This window comes from Amblyomma americanum, chromosome 1 (assembly GCF_052857255.1).
Source record: "Amblyomma americanum isolate KBUSLIRL-KWMA chromosome 1, ASM5285725v1, whole genome shotgun sequence".
Taxonomy (NCBI): Eukaryota; Metazoa; Arthropoda; class Arachnida; order Ixodida; family Ixodidae; genus Amblyomma; species Amblyomma americanum.
The window spans coordinates 331573334-331591680 of record NC_135497.1 but is presented as its reverse complement, the minus strand read 5'-3'; the positions used below and the strand labels follow the sequence as shown (position 1 = coordinate 331591680).

At 46.0% G+C, this 18347-nt stretch overlaps 1 protein-coding gene across 1 annotated transcript in view; it reads left to right on the top strand.

Moving 5' to 3' along the window:
- The first annotated feature begins 14103 nt into the window (after positions 1-14103).
- Positions 14104-18347, top strand: part of LOC144120911 (O-acyltransferase like protein-like) — a 35409-nt gene continuing 31165 nt past the window's right edge. Inside the window, exon 1 of the mRNA XM_077653712.1 lies at positions 14104-14449. Within this exon, the coding sequence (XP_077509838.1) occupies positions 14104-14449 (346 nt within the window). The remainder of the gene's footprint in view (positions 14450-18347) is intronic.

The window sequence follows — 18347 nt, the reverse complement described above, 5'->3', positions numbered from 1 at the left end:
ACTCTCGGCCATTACGCCTCTTTAAGTTCCTGATTCCGCTCCATCTAAATTCAGTAAGGTTGCTTTGGGTACCAGGTCACATGGGCTTTCACTTAAATGAGGTTGCAGATTCCTTAGCAAGAGCCTCTCTCAGCGGCCCAATTGTTGCTGTCCTACCATCGTGTGCCTATACAACTGCGGTGAGGTTTCGCAGCTACACAATATTTCAGGAATTTGCTGCCTCGGCTCTTACATCATCTCCCGAATATCAGCATCTTCTGCATCCTTGGAGTAGCGAAGACTGGCGCTCACGCAGACTAGAGGTCTCTTTCACGCGCTTGCGTTGCCGGGTTGCCCTTCCAAATTTCTACCTTCACACATCTGGCCTGGCAGCTTCCCCACTGTGCCCTTTTTGTGCCGAACCTGAGACAATAGATCACTTCCTGCTGTTCTGCCGCCGCTTTTCTCATTTGAGGAAGCGTCTTTTGCAAATTCCATTTCATCAACTGGGCTTGCCTGTGTCTTCCGCGGTTGTTCTTTCCATTGGCGCTTCTTTGCTTGGACGAAGCGACAGGAGTGTGCGCTCTGCTGTGCAAAATTTTCTTCAAGAAACGCAGCGACTCCCATTCTAATTTCATTTTCCCGCTCTCAGTCAGTACGACATTGCAACATTACAGGCATTGTGTACTATTATGCACATTAAGCAATTGTCCCGTCTTCGATCTCCAAGTTAACTGGACCCCTTTCCTTCCCTCTTCCAATCTATCATACTACATACTGCTGCCACTGGTTTTACCGTCAAAACTTTCCTGTATCCAGTAATTAACCGCCTGTGTCTTGGCCACTCCCCCGTAGTGGGTATGTGCCAGCAACGTCTGAGGCCTTCCTTCCTTCCATCCTTCCTTCTTGAAATGCTTCTAGGTGGAAACAGCGCATCAGCCGTTGGGCGAGGTCTCTTGACACCTGAAGTTGCCACGGACTCGTACAATATTATCCTCCCTCGACTTCCCACCTGTAATGTTGTCCTCAACAGCGTCTTTCTGCATGCTGGCCTCAAAGGTCGCCCGTACCGTACTCCCGACTTTCGAGACGCGCTTGCGCAGATTGTGGACCTCCGTGAGATTCTTTGCATTGCCTGATAGAAAGCTATTTTTCCTGTCACTAGTCGACCATTTGTGCACGGACCGTAAAATTATGCTGTTGGGTGATTTCAATTGTTCTTGTAGGTATGAAGACCGATCAGTGTTAAGTAAGTGATATTACCCTATAGTGCTGCTTTAATCACTGATTTTGCATTCGAATATACCCTGGTGGATGTTGGGCAAGATAAGAGGCATGGCATTCATTTCACTCATTTTCAGTGCTCCTCCAGTGCTCGGCTTGACAGGATTTTCGTTTCAGCAGACATGTTATCCAGAGTTTTTGGTTACTAGGTGCGGCCCATATTATTCAGTGATCACTGCATGGCGTCTCGTCAGATAGGGAGGTACAGTCGGCGCATACTCCATCCTCGATGGGAGCTGTGGAAGCTGAATAGCTGCCTGCTCTCAGATGAAATCTTCAAACGTGCTGTATCTACTTGCTTGAAAGACACGTAGTCACGCGGTGATTCCTCAGTTTTGCAAAAATGGGACTTATTTAAACCAAAAACATTGCTATTGAAGACTCAGGAAGAATCGCGTTTTTGAAGAGACATCACCTGCGAGAGCCGTACTTTGATTGAGCTACATGAGCTAGAGAGAATTAGCCCAGGTGTCTATGTAGGAGATATCTCTGCCGTAAAAGCAGAGCTTCAGCAGTTTGAAACCGAAAGATACAAAGGGGCCTTGATAAGATCTAGGACCCGCAGATTACTGGATGAGCAACCACCTCGTCGGGCCCAGAGTGATGAAAGGCAGACTGCTCTAGCTAAAAAAATATTGGAAATTCAGTATGGTGGTTGCACTTACAGCGATGGTCCTGGTATTATTGAGGCTTTGTTTGACTATTATCGGAAGCTGATTGGTGGTTGTGCGGGTACTAATGTGACATCAGATTACTGTCACTTATTCGAAGCCTTGCCCCGACTTGACGATGAGCAGCGTGGTGTAGTGGAGGGGCCTATCACTTTGGAAGAAATTAAATCTGCCATTACGGACCTGACGGCTCAGAAATCTCCTGGGCCAGATGGATTACTAGCGAGTTCTATAAAGCACTTTCCGCTTGCCTAGCATCTGTTTTGATGGAGGGCTTCCAGACTTCTTACGATATTGGTTTTTTGCCCCCCACTTTCTATGTTGGGCATACTACATTTATTCCAATAAGCACTGTTACATATCGATTGAGAACAGTTGAGTGATATCGTCCAATTTCCCTCTCTAATGTAGATTACAAACTTTTTGCAATGGTTCTTTGCAATCGTCGGCAGCTAGTTGTCGCTGACTTAATAGGCACGCATCAGGTCTGCGGTATCAGAGGCTGCACCATCTAAACCCATATTCATATTGCACATTCAGTGTTGGATACAGTGTCAGATGAGACCGAACAAGCAGCTATTATTCAGATTGACCTTGGCAATGCATCTGATATAGTTCGTGACGAATTCTTGTTTGCGGTCTCTGAGCACGCATATATTGATGTTTTGCTTCGGGGCATAAGACTGTGCTATAAGGAGTCCAATACAAGGCTAATTGTTAACCAAGCGCTAACCAAACTTATTCCATTAAAATTATTAGTTCGCCAAGCCTGTTCATTATCGGCTTTGGTGTTAGTCCTATATCTTGAACCCCTTTGCCTGAGTATTATTAACAGCGCAACTATCCGTGGTTTCTCCCTGGTGCAATGTGAAATTAAGATTTACCCTATGCAGACAATGTCGCCCTCTTTTGTTCTGACAAAAAGAGTGCCATTGAGGCTTTACAGTTTACTGAATAGTTTTGTGAGGTATCAGATGCGGCTCTTAATTTAGATAAATCCAAGAGGTTTTGGTTGGGTCATTGGGGTACAACGCTAAGTCATTATAGTGGCATAAGCTGGGACTGCGGGACCCTTCACTACCTAGGGGTTCCTCTTCACCAAATGCGCAGCAGTGGAGCCTACTGAGATTTACAGATAATCTCCATGAGGTGACAAACCCAGGCTTGGATAGGTAGGGACCTGCCAGTATTTGCTCGGGCTCAAGTCTGCAACATTTTTTTATTTGCGAAACTTGCCTAAGTACTGCAGGTTCTGCACTTTGCGTGGAAGAAAGTGCAGGGGATGCACAGAATATTTGCTACTTTCGTATGGCGCTCCCATTGGGAACCCACGTGTCGCGATAACCTATTTCTTTCTCTAGAGTCTGTTGGAATTGGCCTTGTTCACTTATTCGTGCATCAGCTTGTTTCACGTTTTTTTATTTTTCAAATCGACAAATCACCCTTTTTTAGTAGCTGTGCTTATTAGGCGTCTCAGTGCTCATTTTGCTTTCCTATTCGCATCGACTGGACACACTCGATAGGGGGGGGGGGGGGGTTATGGGGATTCCTTAAGGAAGTTTGTGACACCTTCAATTTCCTCCCTGTGCGTTTTTCTTTAGACTACCTGAATAGCCTCTCCAGAAGGCAGATCACTCAGGCATTAGAGAGTATTTGGTTACTGTACCATTGTATCGGCAACCTTTTCTGAAGTTCCTTGACACCAGTGTTTTAAAACGTGCTAGACGAGTGTGCATTTCTTCTGCTGCAAAATCATTCTTCTTTAAACTGCACACATCCACGCTGCCTGTGGAGGTACGGCTTCATGATAAGGAGTTGCTTGCGCCATGAACGATGAATTGCCGCCTGTGCAGTACACCAGAGACAATTAACCATGGTTTAATCCGGTACATTCATGCTATGTCCTTTTGGGACATATCACAACGAACAATTAAGAAGGACATTCACATCACACCCTACAGTATCCGTTTTTTGCCTGTGGAGGAAAACTGTGTTTTGCCATATGATCTATATATGTTGCTGGGACTATTTAGTCTCTGGAAGAGCCTCATGATGAACCGCCACGCCGAATCACCACGGTCGTCGAGATCTTTGTTTTGGGAGCAATGCGCTTTGGTGCGGTGAACATATGCTGCCCTGCAAGAGCCGCCTATAGCTGGCTCCCCTATCTGGATGCATGTGTGTGCCTCCCAGACGTTTGATGTTCTGGAAGGCGGGGTTGTGGAGGTGTATGGTGGCCTGGTGTTTTGTGGCGTAAGCATGCTTAAATTTTTCTTTTCAGCACGGCACTATTTACATGCAATGAAGAAAAAAAGTTCCTCAGTAGTCTTTAGGTACCGAGTCTGACTCGCAGCCCAGAGGTTATGGCTCGATTTCAATCTACCCCAATTTTATTTTGAGCGTAATTAATTTACTTGACTCCTTTTTATATGATAATGACATTTAAATGATACAAGAACCTCACAGCAGCAATTTAACTCGAGTTTCAATCCTTTTAAATCCATATTGATGTGTGACGTCACAATCCCCTGAAGCGATCCTGAATTACTGTGACAACGCGCACGGCGTTCCCTCCGAACGTCCTCTTTAACGCTCTCCTGTAAATACAACGTTCAAGATCACTGCGGTAACCTGCATTGGGAGAATGCGAAAGCACTGACGCCTATTCGCCCCTCTTCAACTCTCTTTCCTTCACTCGTCGCCTTTCTTTGCTTCACTCATCGCTTCTCTTTGATTGAAAGAATTGATGTCAGTTCATCAAATTGCCCAATTGCCACAATAATTTGTCTTAATTAATCAAGTTCCGTTAATTGTGCATTTTGAGTTTTCAAACTTGGCACCACGCTTTGTTCTCTAATTTGGCGCCACGCTTGGCTCCGGGCACACTTCCGGTGCTTTCAAATTTGGCGCCACTTTTGCTCCGACCCCGCCCTTTTTTGGCTCTAATTACCTACTCATCCAATTTTGGAAATTCTATTTGTGACATGAACCTCACTTTGTCCTCTGTCGATGGCAACTATTCGTTTGGCGCTATCTCTCCTGAGTTCCTGACAACACGTTTCGATGACAGGCTTTGCGAACACGACCCCGTCGACATAGCCTAGTAATGCTTTCGCATTAATGTAGTGCAAGCGAGACGAGCAGCAGGGTAAAAGACGCTTTATTCCGCTTGCGATAAGCGGCGTGCGCAGGCTACGTGCGCAGTTGTTGGCTATGCAAGCGTGTCATTGCGCTCTGTCACAAATAGCAGAAATCTATGAACGTCCCGAGGAAAGATCTGCGGATATATTGATTGTTATGTACCTTGTACCTTTCGATATACGAAACAACTGCCCTCATAAACAAGTTCCCGCTGAAATAAAGGCTCTTGTACTGAATTTCTGCGTACAATTTTGGACTTCAGAATATCATTGCACGCCGTGGGAACAGTGTGATTAGGTTAAAGACGACGGTTACTAAATCCCACTGCAGTAACTAATTTATTCCTCGTTCTAGAACGTTCTAGGAACTGTACCATGGTGGGGTAGGTTTCAAAGAGGATATTTAAAGTGACCTTCACGGGATTACAGGTACCCTACGATGTAAATCCTACAATTTTCTTACCCCGGAGATTTGTGAGTCTCTCGCGCCGAGTATAGATTTCCCGCATTTTAATGGTAAATTGTATAGGAGATGTTTTGTCCGCGTGACACACTATCCCACCTGTTACGTTGCGCATACAAAACGGTGCTAAATAAGCGTTAAAGGGCAACATCCTAAGAACTGTGCGTAAATCGCGCACCTGGGAAACCTAACGAAGTACGTTCCACAGCGCAAATTTGAACCATATTTTGAAGACGCTGCTATTTTCGGGCACTTCAGAAAAATGTAAGGCAGCTTTCTGAATCTTTCGCGATCGCGCACGCGCAATCTGCTGTGTGTGTGCGTGTGTGTGTGCGTGCGTGCGTGCGTGCGTGCGTGTGTGCGCGCGCGCGCGTGTGTGTGTGTGTCAGCTCCATTCATCGATCACACTCCACCTGAAGAAGTAGGAAGGATAGCCGGGAGAAGCGTTGCTTTGAAAAAAGACGAACGATGGGTTCTCGCGAACTACTGTGATTACTGCCAAGCATTACGTATGGCTGCTTTCTGCTACCCGTACCCGTTTCCGTTTCTTTTCTTCTGTTCTGAGCTTGTAAGTAGGAGCTCATGATAGCGGTGGGTGTATAAAAGTGAAACAAAAGACCATCATGGCACGATAAACCAGCTGCTAATCGCACCTAGCTGTCTCCATCACTCTCGTCGTTTTACGAGCTTTCGGCTTGTGTTCCACAATAACAGTGTATGCCCGTTGAGTAATAGAAGGTGAGCTTGCTCGATTCTGAGCATATATGCAGCGCGTAAGCACGGTGCTGTTCTGTAGAGTCATACCGCCGAAGCTTCAGCCATTGATTACAGCTGCATCTTTGCGACCCTGTTGCATCAAGTTCGTGGCGTTTAAACCGCCAAGGGTAAGCTCTGGGTCGTGAGTCGTAAAGGCCACGATTATTGTGGTCTACATTTGCCAGTGAGAGAGAGCTAAGCCGGTGCTTCGCAACCAACCATATAAATCCCTGGCGTTGGTAGTTAGTTTGCTGGTTTTACAACAGTTTTCCGGATGTTTACATTCGCTTCCGAGGACTAGTGCGAATCAGCTTTTGGAAAACATAGTTAGCATCTATTTATAATGGATAATAGAAACTACCTGCCTGAAAAAAAAAATTACGCAAAGTGCGGCTCGGAAGCGAAATTGTGTCGCTGTCCACCGAGCCTCGACTGGATTAGATTTTGGACGTGAATTCTGTGATGCGCATTTTCCAATCCACTCAGCGTCGTCAGAATTCACGACTTCCAAGGCGGCCACGAGCGAGCCAAAAAGAGGACATGAGAACTGAATTAAGACGCAGCTGAAGCTGTTGAAGCCCGCATCTATCGTGCTTGCCCCTCTGACGGCATAGCTCGAATTTCAGCGTTACGAAGCACGTGGATAGGGGGCTTCTGCTCATGTGTTATCCTTGGTCGACCGTGTGGTGTGAGACCGCTTTCGTGGAGTTAAAGGGATGAAGTGTGTGTCTGTGTGAGTGGGGGGGGGGGAGAGGGGCACCGCATAACTGAATCGCTGTGTATATAGTACCACGGGCCTCTGTGTGTCCGCGTGATGCAGAGTAACCGCAGGGCAATTGGGCATATGACAACATGAACGTGTTTGGGAACTTGTGCCCACTCGCAAGGCGTCTCGTGATATGCACTCTAAGCAGAACGGTGTAAAAAGGGAGCAGGCTGACCTCTAGCACACTCCCTTTTATCTAGAGGGCAGCTTACTCCTTTACTCCCGTGTGGGCGTATTCATGCTTACAGTGCGGCACAACAGCAGGAAGTGCAATATGCAAAGACGATGGAAGAACAAGTTGTTTCCTGTACGGTGATTGTTCCTGAACATGGCACATCGAAATGCTCATTAACGGCACGACCGAAAAGGAATTTATGGAATCACCCCCGTGCTGGATGAACAGAACAGGAACGTAAACGGCGCGATAGGAGGCTTCTGGTCATGGGATCTTCTCGCTATTTTAATCAAGTTTTGATCTAGTATGTATCTTTTGCTCTCACTTATAAAGGACTATTCATTTTCTTTCTTGTCCATCGTGCTCTGTGATGCTGCTGCCATGCACTGCAATGGCGTCTAGGATACAGACAAACTGCTGGAGGGGGCGTGCGCAGCAACGTCCTGCTCCTGAGCGAGAAATTAAAAATAGCGAGAGCGGAGCTTCGTGCATCTGTAGCAACCTGCAAAGACTGAAAGTTTGCATCGCTTCGCAATCAGTACGCTTGATAGGACTGACATTTAAAATCGGTTGAGCTAGCTGGTGTCTAGGCACCACGAGTTGAAAAAATGGAGCAGAAAAAGATGAAGGAAAACAAGATAAATTACCGTATTTGCTTCCGGCAGTACGGACTACTATAATCAGTGTACTGCAACCTTCACTGCAAGTTAGCACTGAAATTTATGCTGCTCTAAATATGATGCTGAATCATGAAAATCAACAAGCCGCTTCTTTATCCACCAGACGGCGGTGATTGTTTCACATAAAAATAGTGTCGGGCTGTCTCGGGCGAAAATTCCTAGCGCATTATAGCAGATGAGTACACTTCACATACACACATTTTAATGCGGTAGCATTAGAGTTGTTGCAGCAAAGCCCCGCCGGTGTGACGCAATTCGCTGATTCTAATTCGTCGAGAGAGCTCACATGACCTTGTGACGTCATCCGAAGCTGCCCTGATGGATCGCATTTGTTGGTCTAGAGAGGCCATCGGATTATGAACAACGTACCCACCATGTGATGATTGTTTGAGAAAGGCCACATGACCTTGTGCCGTCATCGCAACCTGCCCGCCGGGCTGTGAGCAACCTAATTTCGAGACAGCAAACTAGACAGAGAAGCTAAATCAAACATCGCAAAAAGGTGCGATATATGCAAATGTCGGTATAGTCACAGCATAGCGGATACATGTTACTGCAGTTATCAGTCCGAACATGGGCGTTGATAGACCGACAGTTGCAAATTAACTGGCGCAAACACAAACAGAAGTACATCAAAAACTGAAAGAAATGTGAAATTTCTCGCATTCCTCATTTAAGGTGACCTAAGTGAACCCTTAATTTATTATTGTCTCGGTGAGTTGGAACAATTTTTTCCCTGGGAACCTATTGATTTCGGAGAATTTTCGTGTGAGCGGGGATACCTTTGAATAATTTGTCTACGGCCCTGTATTTATGATATATTATGAGCCACAATCACAAACACAACCGTGTAATGTGCTGAAGCATAACCAACAAGGAAAGCAAACGTGTCGCCCCATAGTAACTTGCACTGTGCCCATGGCGTAGGCTAATCTGAATTGGCGAGCTTGTTGCTTGGACATTGAACACTATAGGCGTAGGCACTATGCACTACAGCACATGAGAAGCGGCGGAATAAACACTGCTGTAGCTCCAAAGTTGATTGATATCTGGTACTATATTGATATGATTTTCAACACCTTTACTAAACGAAAGGAGAAAAAAAAGGGCTGCAGTGCTCAAGTACATCTGAAAGCTATTACAATTTCTAAGAGTCCCACCCCTTGCTGACGAATCTAAGGCGTTGGCATGTTACAGCTTAATCGCAAACTACTTTGGCGCGCTGAACACGTGACGAGTAATGCAAACTGACAATGGGGTTCTATCCTAAAAGAAGCCTATATGCGCTTGAGTGTCTTGGGCACTCGTCGATATCACATCACATGTCGTGCCTGATTGAGGAAATCCCGCCTATATCTTTATAAATACGTTGTTCGTGTCTGGTGACTTTATTTAGGTGATAGTAGCCAGCCTGTGCACGAGTACGTGCGCCCCTCAAGGTAGCCGCGCAGATAACGACCACTTCGACACCTGGAGGCAACCGGAAAACTGCAGGTGCTGCGGCAGCCATCGTAATTTTCCTAACTCTGCTCACTCGACGTGAGCCAACATGTTTCGTACACTTGAGAATTTCTGGCTCGGTGGGTATTTTGTTCTTATAATTTTTGCGAAAAGAGCAGTAGCCGCAGCCAGAACAGTAACTAAGATTAACCAATTGAACTTGTTCATGACTATGTGCGGCCTCGGCGACAGTCCTGGTGACCATTGGCCAGCGTCTGTCCGCCAGTCTGACACGAATAACGCTTGTAGATGAACAGCAGGGAAGTTTCTCAATAGCATCAGCCTTTTGTTTTTCGGTACGTATAGTCGCGAACAGAATAACCCAGACCACGCTTCCGCGTTCAAACTCTTCTGTCGCGTTGCGTAACGGGAATACAAATGCTTGCTGCTTTTCGATGAAAGTGCATAAGTAAACTTTATTTGCATAAATTTTTGTATCCATAAATTTTCATCATATTCATAAAATTTTGCAACTAAACGCGTCGGAAGATCTTGAGCACCAAAGCGCTGTCCATTTTCTTCTGTCCGCGACTGCACATCTGAGGTCGTTGCTCACATAACGGTGCTCTCATAGAGCCTCGAAAATTGCTTGGGGCATTTCCCTCGTTCTCCAGAAAAAACATTCTTCAGCCACACCTTGCAAAATTGAGGTCTGGATTTTATTATCGTTCTTCAAGTATTCCCTTGCACGCCAGACCTGCCTCCATAATACCATGCAACGAAATAGGCTGCAGCCAGCGCAGCTTCAATATTTCAACATGCTATGCTCTCACATAGAAGAAATAAGAACGACGTCATAAACTTTGCTAGAACCTCATTGCCTCTACCATTCTGTAAAGTTGGTGTTTATGATAAAAAGAAAGATAGCACAGCCATACGATTACAACGGCGAAGATTTTTCCAAGGAGTGGAACATCAACGCCTCTTAGTTGTCAACGTTTTGAAGTGTACGTGGTATGTGAATTAACATAGCACACGCCATCTATATGCCGTTGGTCATATCCCGTACTATAGCATTCGCCCGCCAGCGCACACTGAGCATAGGGATTTTAGTTTCTGTTGCGCTCAGCCCCACGAGTAACCGCATGGGCGTAAGTTTTTTGCCCGTAGGGACCTGTCCCCACGACGTGGTGAATTTACTGTCTTCGCCTGCAGGCAAACCACCACGCCTTCCAGAACTATAAAACTGTTCTGCGCGGAGCAACCGGACAGGAGTAACTCATGGATCGGTTGAGAGCCACTAACTTCATTGCATGGCTCGCGGTCTCTGTTAAAAAAAAAAAGTGCCGGTCCATCTTCCAGAGCCGACCCATTCTAAACAGCGAATACCCCCCGTCACCGCTTAAACTACCGTCGAGCTGTTTCTGGAACTGTATCACAAAGCAGCTTTAAGCTCATGTTGACTAATTTAATTGCAGAAATAATCCTATAAAAGACATGACACCAACATCGCCGAATTACTCAAATACTATTTACGAAGGCCCAAAGTAGGGATAAACGGCAAAGCAATCTACTCTAATCACTATGCACCACGCATGCGCTGTTTATTCACAAATTTTAAAATTCAAAATAGTTTATTTTAGGAAGGTAAATGACGCAGTGACTGTCTCACATACCTCGGGGGACACCCAACCACGCCGTAAGGAAGTAGATAAAGCAGGGAGCGAAAGATGAAAGAGGTGCCGCAGTGGAGGTCTCCGGAATAATTTTGACCACCTAAGGACCTTTTACGCACACTGACATCGCAGAGCACACGGGCGCCTTCTGCGTTTTGCCTCCATCGAAAGGCGGCCACCACGGTTGGGTTCGAACCCGCGTACTCCGGATCAATAGACGAGCGCGCTAACCACTGAGCCACCGCGGTGGGCTTATTTACGATACAATACGTCTTTATTTTCCAGAAAGAACTGGACGGTCTCTGGGGCTAAAAGCTACATATAAGCTTGACGGGGCCGAACAGACCATTACATGGCAGCAGCACAGTGAAAAAACAGTGGAAGTTTTAAAAAGAAGACAATAATAAAAACAAAAACGAAATAAAAAAATTATACAACTCACAGTAATCGTAATGAAAATACAAGCACCAAGCAATCAAATGGAAACAATTTAAAGAAAAAAAGTGTAAGGGAAAACGAATAATATTCATAGATATTAAAGGCGCAAACTGAAAGCGCAATTATTTTCTGTTAAAACCCCCTCAGTGTGTATATATTTGTTTAGTATTGTGCCGACAACTTCGTGCATTACCGACAGAAGCACACCACAGTTGACGGAACTGACGAAAACGAAAGGAAAGGCCTTATTGTCGCTGTGCTAATACCTAATTCTTCGCCAGAATATAGATGCATGAACGACATGTCAAGTGGACGAATGACCAGATAAGCCGGCGCACTGTTTAATAATGTCACGCTGCGTCAGACTTCCCTGGCAACGTTTCATCTCCTCGCAGTCGCACGCGCTTCACTGCTACCGCTTTTCGCTAAAAAGAAAGTTTTGTAGAAAAAATGGCACTGGCGTCCTGGCTTTCCTGCGTTTTTCATGTACACGAAATTTCCTCAAGGCCCTTTGGTATAGGTTACCGATGGAGTTTTAGAAATACGCATATTAAAAGTAGACTTACATAAATGAAGGCATATTTAGAAAGAAGGCAACAGTGTTTAAGTCCACGGAAGGCATAGAAGAATTTTTGCCACAGCTTTTTGTTTATGAGTGCAAATTAATTCCCCAATAAATTTATAGGTAACGAGATAAATAACAATGAAGTAGAAGAAAGGATGGCCATATGCCATCTGTGGGATGCGAACCCACGACTTCTGCATGTTGCGTACCGGGCTCTTATTACGGCTGATTATACGACATGTGGAGGTCATGCGTTTGCAGTCGAGTGGTGGTATGTGATTTTCTTTTCTTATACTTTATTTTAATTTATCTCGTTATCTAAAAATAAATTCCGGAATTAACTTCCGATCGTTAACAAAAGGCTCTAAATATAAGCATTCCCCTATGCCTTCTGTGGTCTCAAAGACGGTTGGCTTTTTTCGAGACATATCTTAACGAGGCCCTAAACTACACTATCAGGTCTACCAATGAAAGCAGAAACTACTGCACAAATTCTTAAAACTTGCAACAAGGAATAAATATTTGAAATACCAGTAACATCGTTGAGCCTTAAAAATGAAAGAGCTATAGTGTTTGACAAATCCTCTGCCTAACTGAAGCATGACGCACGAAAGAAAGCGATATGAAAATAGACTCTGAATTGATGGTAGCGGCTGTCATGTGATGTTTTGTGGACAACACATTGGATCAACGACCATAAATGTTACCGATGCAGCCTCAGCTTCTTTTTTTCTGTCATAAGTAAAGACAACAGATGATTTTCATCTCTCCTCCTCATGACAAAGTTTTCAATGAAGGTGCAAAGTTCTAAAAAGCGGAAAGACTGACCCTTCTCATCAGTGATACCAGTAAGCTGTTAATCAGCGCGGCCAGTACAGCTTGTAAGAATATTAATGATGATATTTCACAGTGATTTGTTTTGATCTGATATTGATTGCAAAATATGCGATGGGGTAGCCATATTTCCTTGGCAGTAGATTCTGCAAGAATGGTTGTGGTTCTCACTGGCTCGAGAAGACAGTGGTCTAAACATTTTTTTTTCCAACACTCGATTTGCGAACACTACAGACACTGTATCCCATGAGAATATAAAAAAAATATCAGTCTTAACCTGGTTTGTAGAACGCCGTATTTAGTGCAATGATGGCAGCCTTAACAATACTCGGAAAAAAAGGATTGAGAAGCCTTTAAAAAGAGACCGAGCTCAAGAGACAACATACCAGGATACAATGAAAAGAAAATCGCTAGTAACATCTTGCTGGCAGCGTTTTCAGAAAAAAGATAAGCACGAAAAAAAATCAGGTAACGTCTCGATACGGACTGATGAGATCTCAGGCTACAGGAAAACTATGAGCTCCTTTTCAGAACTCATTTCTCCCCTTCGCGACCTGTCGTAACGAAAGTGTATGGCTCCTGTGAGAAAGTCACGCAGAAATTAATGAAACTGTCCCCTCCGGGAGTTCCACACCAGCGGCCACAGTGGAGAATGTGCGAGTATTGTGAAATAGGCCGGCGGCTGATTATACGCTAGCTTTGCAACCTTCTCAGACTTGTGCATGGACATGGCCAAGGCCAACGGCGGACATCTTCGGAAGTCACGGAGGTCAAACGACGAGCGACGCCGTGAGCCTGAGCTGTGACAAGTCGGTTCGGGGTGGTGGTCTCTGTCATTGCGTAATAAGGTTTCACGGAACGGGGCCCCGACTTGCCTAGACGACCTTTTTTCTATATGCCTCCTGATGCTTGGGAATCGGTTTTTCAAGTTTAAGGAAGGCGTCACGTATTGAACCCTACTGAGACCACGCCGACCCGTGAGAAAAGCTGTTGGTGCCAAGATTGATAGAAGAAGCTGCGGCCGCCGCTTCCCACCATTTACATCGGCTCCCTCCCCGATTCTCTTCTCCTGCCATTGTGATGCAACGATATTTCCTCTTCCGAGTCGTTTATTGGGGCTGCGCATGATGTCCGGACGCTCAGTCGGCCACCTGCCGGCCCAGAACAGGGGTTATACTCGCAGTACGGAGTAACGGCTGGCGCTTTCATTCACCGAGTAGAGCGGCACGGACCAAGATGACCATGCGGCCTCGGACGCCGACGCGCTGCGTTATCGTTCTGCTTGTTCTGGCGTCCGCCGCGTATGCCTCAGCGCAGCATGACAGTGACTCTGCAACCCTTGTGTCCACGACGAACGCTACGACCACTGCGACCACTACGATGCGCACGACGACGGCCAAGCCGGACCTCTTGAAGGAGAAGTTCGAGGCAATGTCGGAGAAGGTGACGCGACTCGTGGTGCGAGAGTTGTACCCCATCATCAGCGAACTGATATACGATACGCGGCTTTCCACGGGATGCCTTGGGTCCCTGATGAAGCTTGGCCCGGCGCTGAGGAATTTCGATATTTGGGCCGTGCAGAGTAAGTGTTTTTCGAGTTCCCTCAATCCTTCCACAAGGCCACACATTTCTGTAGCGGTTGCGCGCTCGTAGAAAAACAACAACGACAACGCCGCCGTGTATTGGGCCAAATTTTTGTGAAAAGTGTGAATTTTGTTTGCAGTTGTAATTTACCCCCCTCCCCCCTGTCTCCGGCCTGAAAACACTTTTAAATAAGTGCCACCAAGTCGAAAACGCTGTTAAAAAACTGAGAAGAGTGGCCTTGTTTTCTTTATGAGCGTACTTCAGCAGAGCCATTAATTTTTGCCTGGACGCTCAGTAATGGGTTTCAGTAGAAAGCTTCAACTTTGTCGCTGCTTTCATCTTTATCATTGCAGTGAGGTGAGGATTTCTCAAATGTTTCAATGCTTGTCACAGCCTAGGGTAAACAGAAAATCATAATCGCAGCCCGAGTAGGTTTTCAGCACTGCTTTTCCTGAATAAAAGTTGGCTAATTTTGCTTCTTACGCTGGCTCTTCTGGCAGGCTGGCTGCAGACGAACATTGATTAAGCTCTGGTCAGCCACTCGTTTTCCTGCGTGAAATGAAGCGCAAAGAGAGAGACAGCAGTGATTTTGTTTAGACTTGTGCTTTCAGTCACAGGCTGGTGTCCTTGGTCTGACGGGTCGCTTGCCGTGACAAAGTTAGCGCACTCTTGTTTTGCGCTCCATTTCTTTGCATTAAGCTTCAAGAGCACGACATGTGTCTGTTTTTTATAGCTTTCCCTAAGCTTAGTTATCTCAAGACGAACTCGTTGGCTGCATCTCAGTGAAGCGGAAACTCCGGGTCTTGCAAGCAAGTGACTTGCATAGCGCGTACAGCGTGGTGCTAAGTTTTTGCGTATAAAAATTATAACGAAGTAAAACGACATTTTTTATCTCCTAGCAGCGAATTTGTACGATAAGAGTAGGGACCAAAAACGAAATTAAAACATTTATGATGAAAAAAAAAAGGAAGGCACCTAGACTCGCCATCCGAAAGGCTATAACCTCATAACATGCACTGACTGCTTTGCTCAACGACCAATATCTACACTCTGTGTGAGATAAGCCAGCACTGAAATTGGAACAACCACCGACTTCTCAACTTCCTTTCGCTTCCGGAAAAACGTGGACTCCATACGTTCTATCCTCTTGTTAAAGCTGCAAAGTACAGACGGTATTCTTCCTCCGACGAGGAGGGACTTAATGTTGGCACAAGTTCAACACGCCAGCAAATGCATTTACTTTGTAGTGCCGTTCACGGCAGCCTACGTCACGTTGATGACTTAAAACATCTAATGACGTAACACGGCAGTACCGCATGCGTTATGAACTGTGCCAGCGAAAAAGCAGTTGAAGATGCAAACAAGGAAACGGCCATAGGAGCGAAAACAAGGCGGCTTGTCAACATCGAAGCATGTATCGCGCAATTTCTGAGTACTGAAGTCGAAGTCCCAAGTAGCGACACCAAATGAGATTCTGAATTCTGAAAGCGGAAGCCGAAGTAACGGCAAGGTAGAACGTTGGGCCAGTTGGTGCTTTATTTCTTCCATCGTCAAAAAGCGCACAAAAACACGAGGACACTTGGAAAGAACGACACGGGGCAATCGCGCTCGTGTCCGTGGCGCTCCTTCCGAGCGTCCTGGTGTTTTTGTGCCCTTTTTGACGGTGGAAAAAAAACAGAAGTAACGGGCACAAGCCAGACCCGAAAAAGTTTTACGAGCCTGCAGCTTTTACAGTTTTTCACCAGATTTATTGGAACGGGGCAGTTTTTTCCATTCCAATACAAAGGTCAGGAAGGGCGAGGAAAATAAAGATAAAATTGCTCCACCCGCACCACCAGATCCATTCCAATACAAGGGGAATCTGAGGCAGATAAATTGTAAGGCGTCTCTGGCGTGTGCAGCGTGCATACAGACGCAGGAAAGACCGAGACGCTGCGCTGTCTCGTCCTTGTGAAGCACTCGCTGTGATGAACGGCCAGCTGACGAGTGACTCTATTTGTCAACTCTGTGAAGCGGTGCAGTGCTGCAGAAGCTCTAGCTTGCGTTCGCCAGCAGTGTCGGAGCTATAAAGTGATTATATTCCGAATGTGTTCGATTTCGATCTCTTTTTCGATTAATTATTGTCACTCACCACGCCACGCCCTTGTTCATCGTTGGGGCCTGCCATTCAGAGCCGTGAACGATAAATGCGGAACGGAACTGAGCGAAAAGCATCATGCATTATATCGGCCCCAGGATTGAGATAACGAAGCCATTTGCACGTAAAAAAAAACTCATAAAGCGGCGTCTCTCGCATGAAGCTACTTCTACTTGACTGACGAGCTATGACCTTAACTGGACTCTTTTTTTTAGTTCGCCAGAAAGATAAAGAAGTTCATCAATATTTTAGAAACAAGTAAAATCGAGAGAGAGAGAGAGAGAGAAAGAATTTTATTTGACAACGTCGTATCAGTCGCAGAGGAGGGAACGAGCTTCTGTTACCCACCCCCTTCGTCCTGGAGTGCCTCGTTGTCCTCGCAGCAGTTCGAGGATCAACCGGCCCTGGTGGAAAAAGAAAAAGCGAACACCACTGTCAAAAGACCCGAAAATACCTCTATGTAAACGTCTGCTTTTGCGCTAATTTGTCTTTAGTTCAAATTGCGATCCGCCATCCACAGTCCTTTTGTTTCTCGAATTTTCACTGTCCATAAAAAGTGAAACATACGTGTCTCTCTCTCCTCCCTCTCTCTCTGTTATAATGATCGCTCAGCTCAATTTGGCTCTGCGTGTGTAAACACAGACCGCCGCTGGAGGACGGAGCAGAAAAAAGCGCACCGGCGAGCACTCGCTGCGTCGGTGAAGCAGAAAAAATTGAGGCTGGTTAGCTTATCAGAGCCGCGGGCTGCTTATAATGCAGCAGCTGCCAACGTAGGTGTGATGAAAGAGGGCGTTAAGGTAGTCCAAGACGATTATGACGCCGCTGGCTGTTGCAGATCGATAGGAATAAGCGTTATGCCGCTGGCAGTTGAGATCTCCCTTTCCTCAAAGAGCATCAAACTGAACGACAAAATACGGCCCCTGGACTCCGGTTTGCTGCTGACAGAATCTTATGCGACTTGTGCATGTGCCAAAAGGGGCAAAACAAAACCAAAATTAAACGCCCAATACTATATGATTTATAGGCACCCAATCGCTGCCACATGGATCAACTTTATGACACCAGCTTTAACATAATTCGCGATTAAGCGACCTTGCTGGAGCTTACTAACCCACGCAAAGCGTACTCTGAGCCTCATTACTTAGGCAACCCGGCATAATTATTAATGCTGTAGCATTTAGGCTGTCGTCTAAAAAAAATTTCCGGTTTTTCTGTCACAAAATTCCTCAACTCGTCTACAGAGATGACGTGACCTTGCGACGTCATCACAACCTGGCCACCATGGCACCTGGCAACTTGCCCACCGGGCTGTGTACAACCTGCCCCCCGTGGCAGTGAAGCTAATTCATATAAAGTCAATGCAGTTACCACCTGCCCAACGTGGCGCTGCGGATAAGCCTTACGGGAACTCCGGAAGAGCAACCTGGGTCTCACCAGCCCCACCGGTGGCTGTGCTTGAAAAAGCCACCTGAGCACTGGCGCGTCGCTTAACCACCGCGCCATTGCGCCAGTAGCTGCACGAGGACTCCTCGGGATCCATGAACGCTACTGAATGGGTCGTGACGTCATCAACACTACGTGACCACGAATAAACCAATCATAGGACACCGCTAAATTTCAAAATCTGAGCATCTGCACAATTTGGAAGTTAGCTCATCCCCCGAGAAATTCCAAAGGACGCCAAAAAAATTTGGAAGCCCACCCCAGAAAGTGAATTAAGGTAGATTAGTGGGTCGGAATAGTATAATCCTATATGATA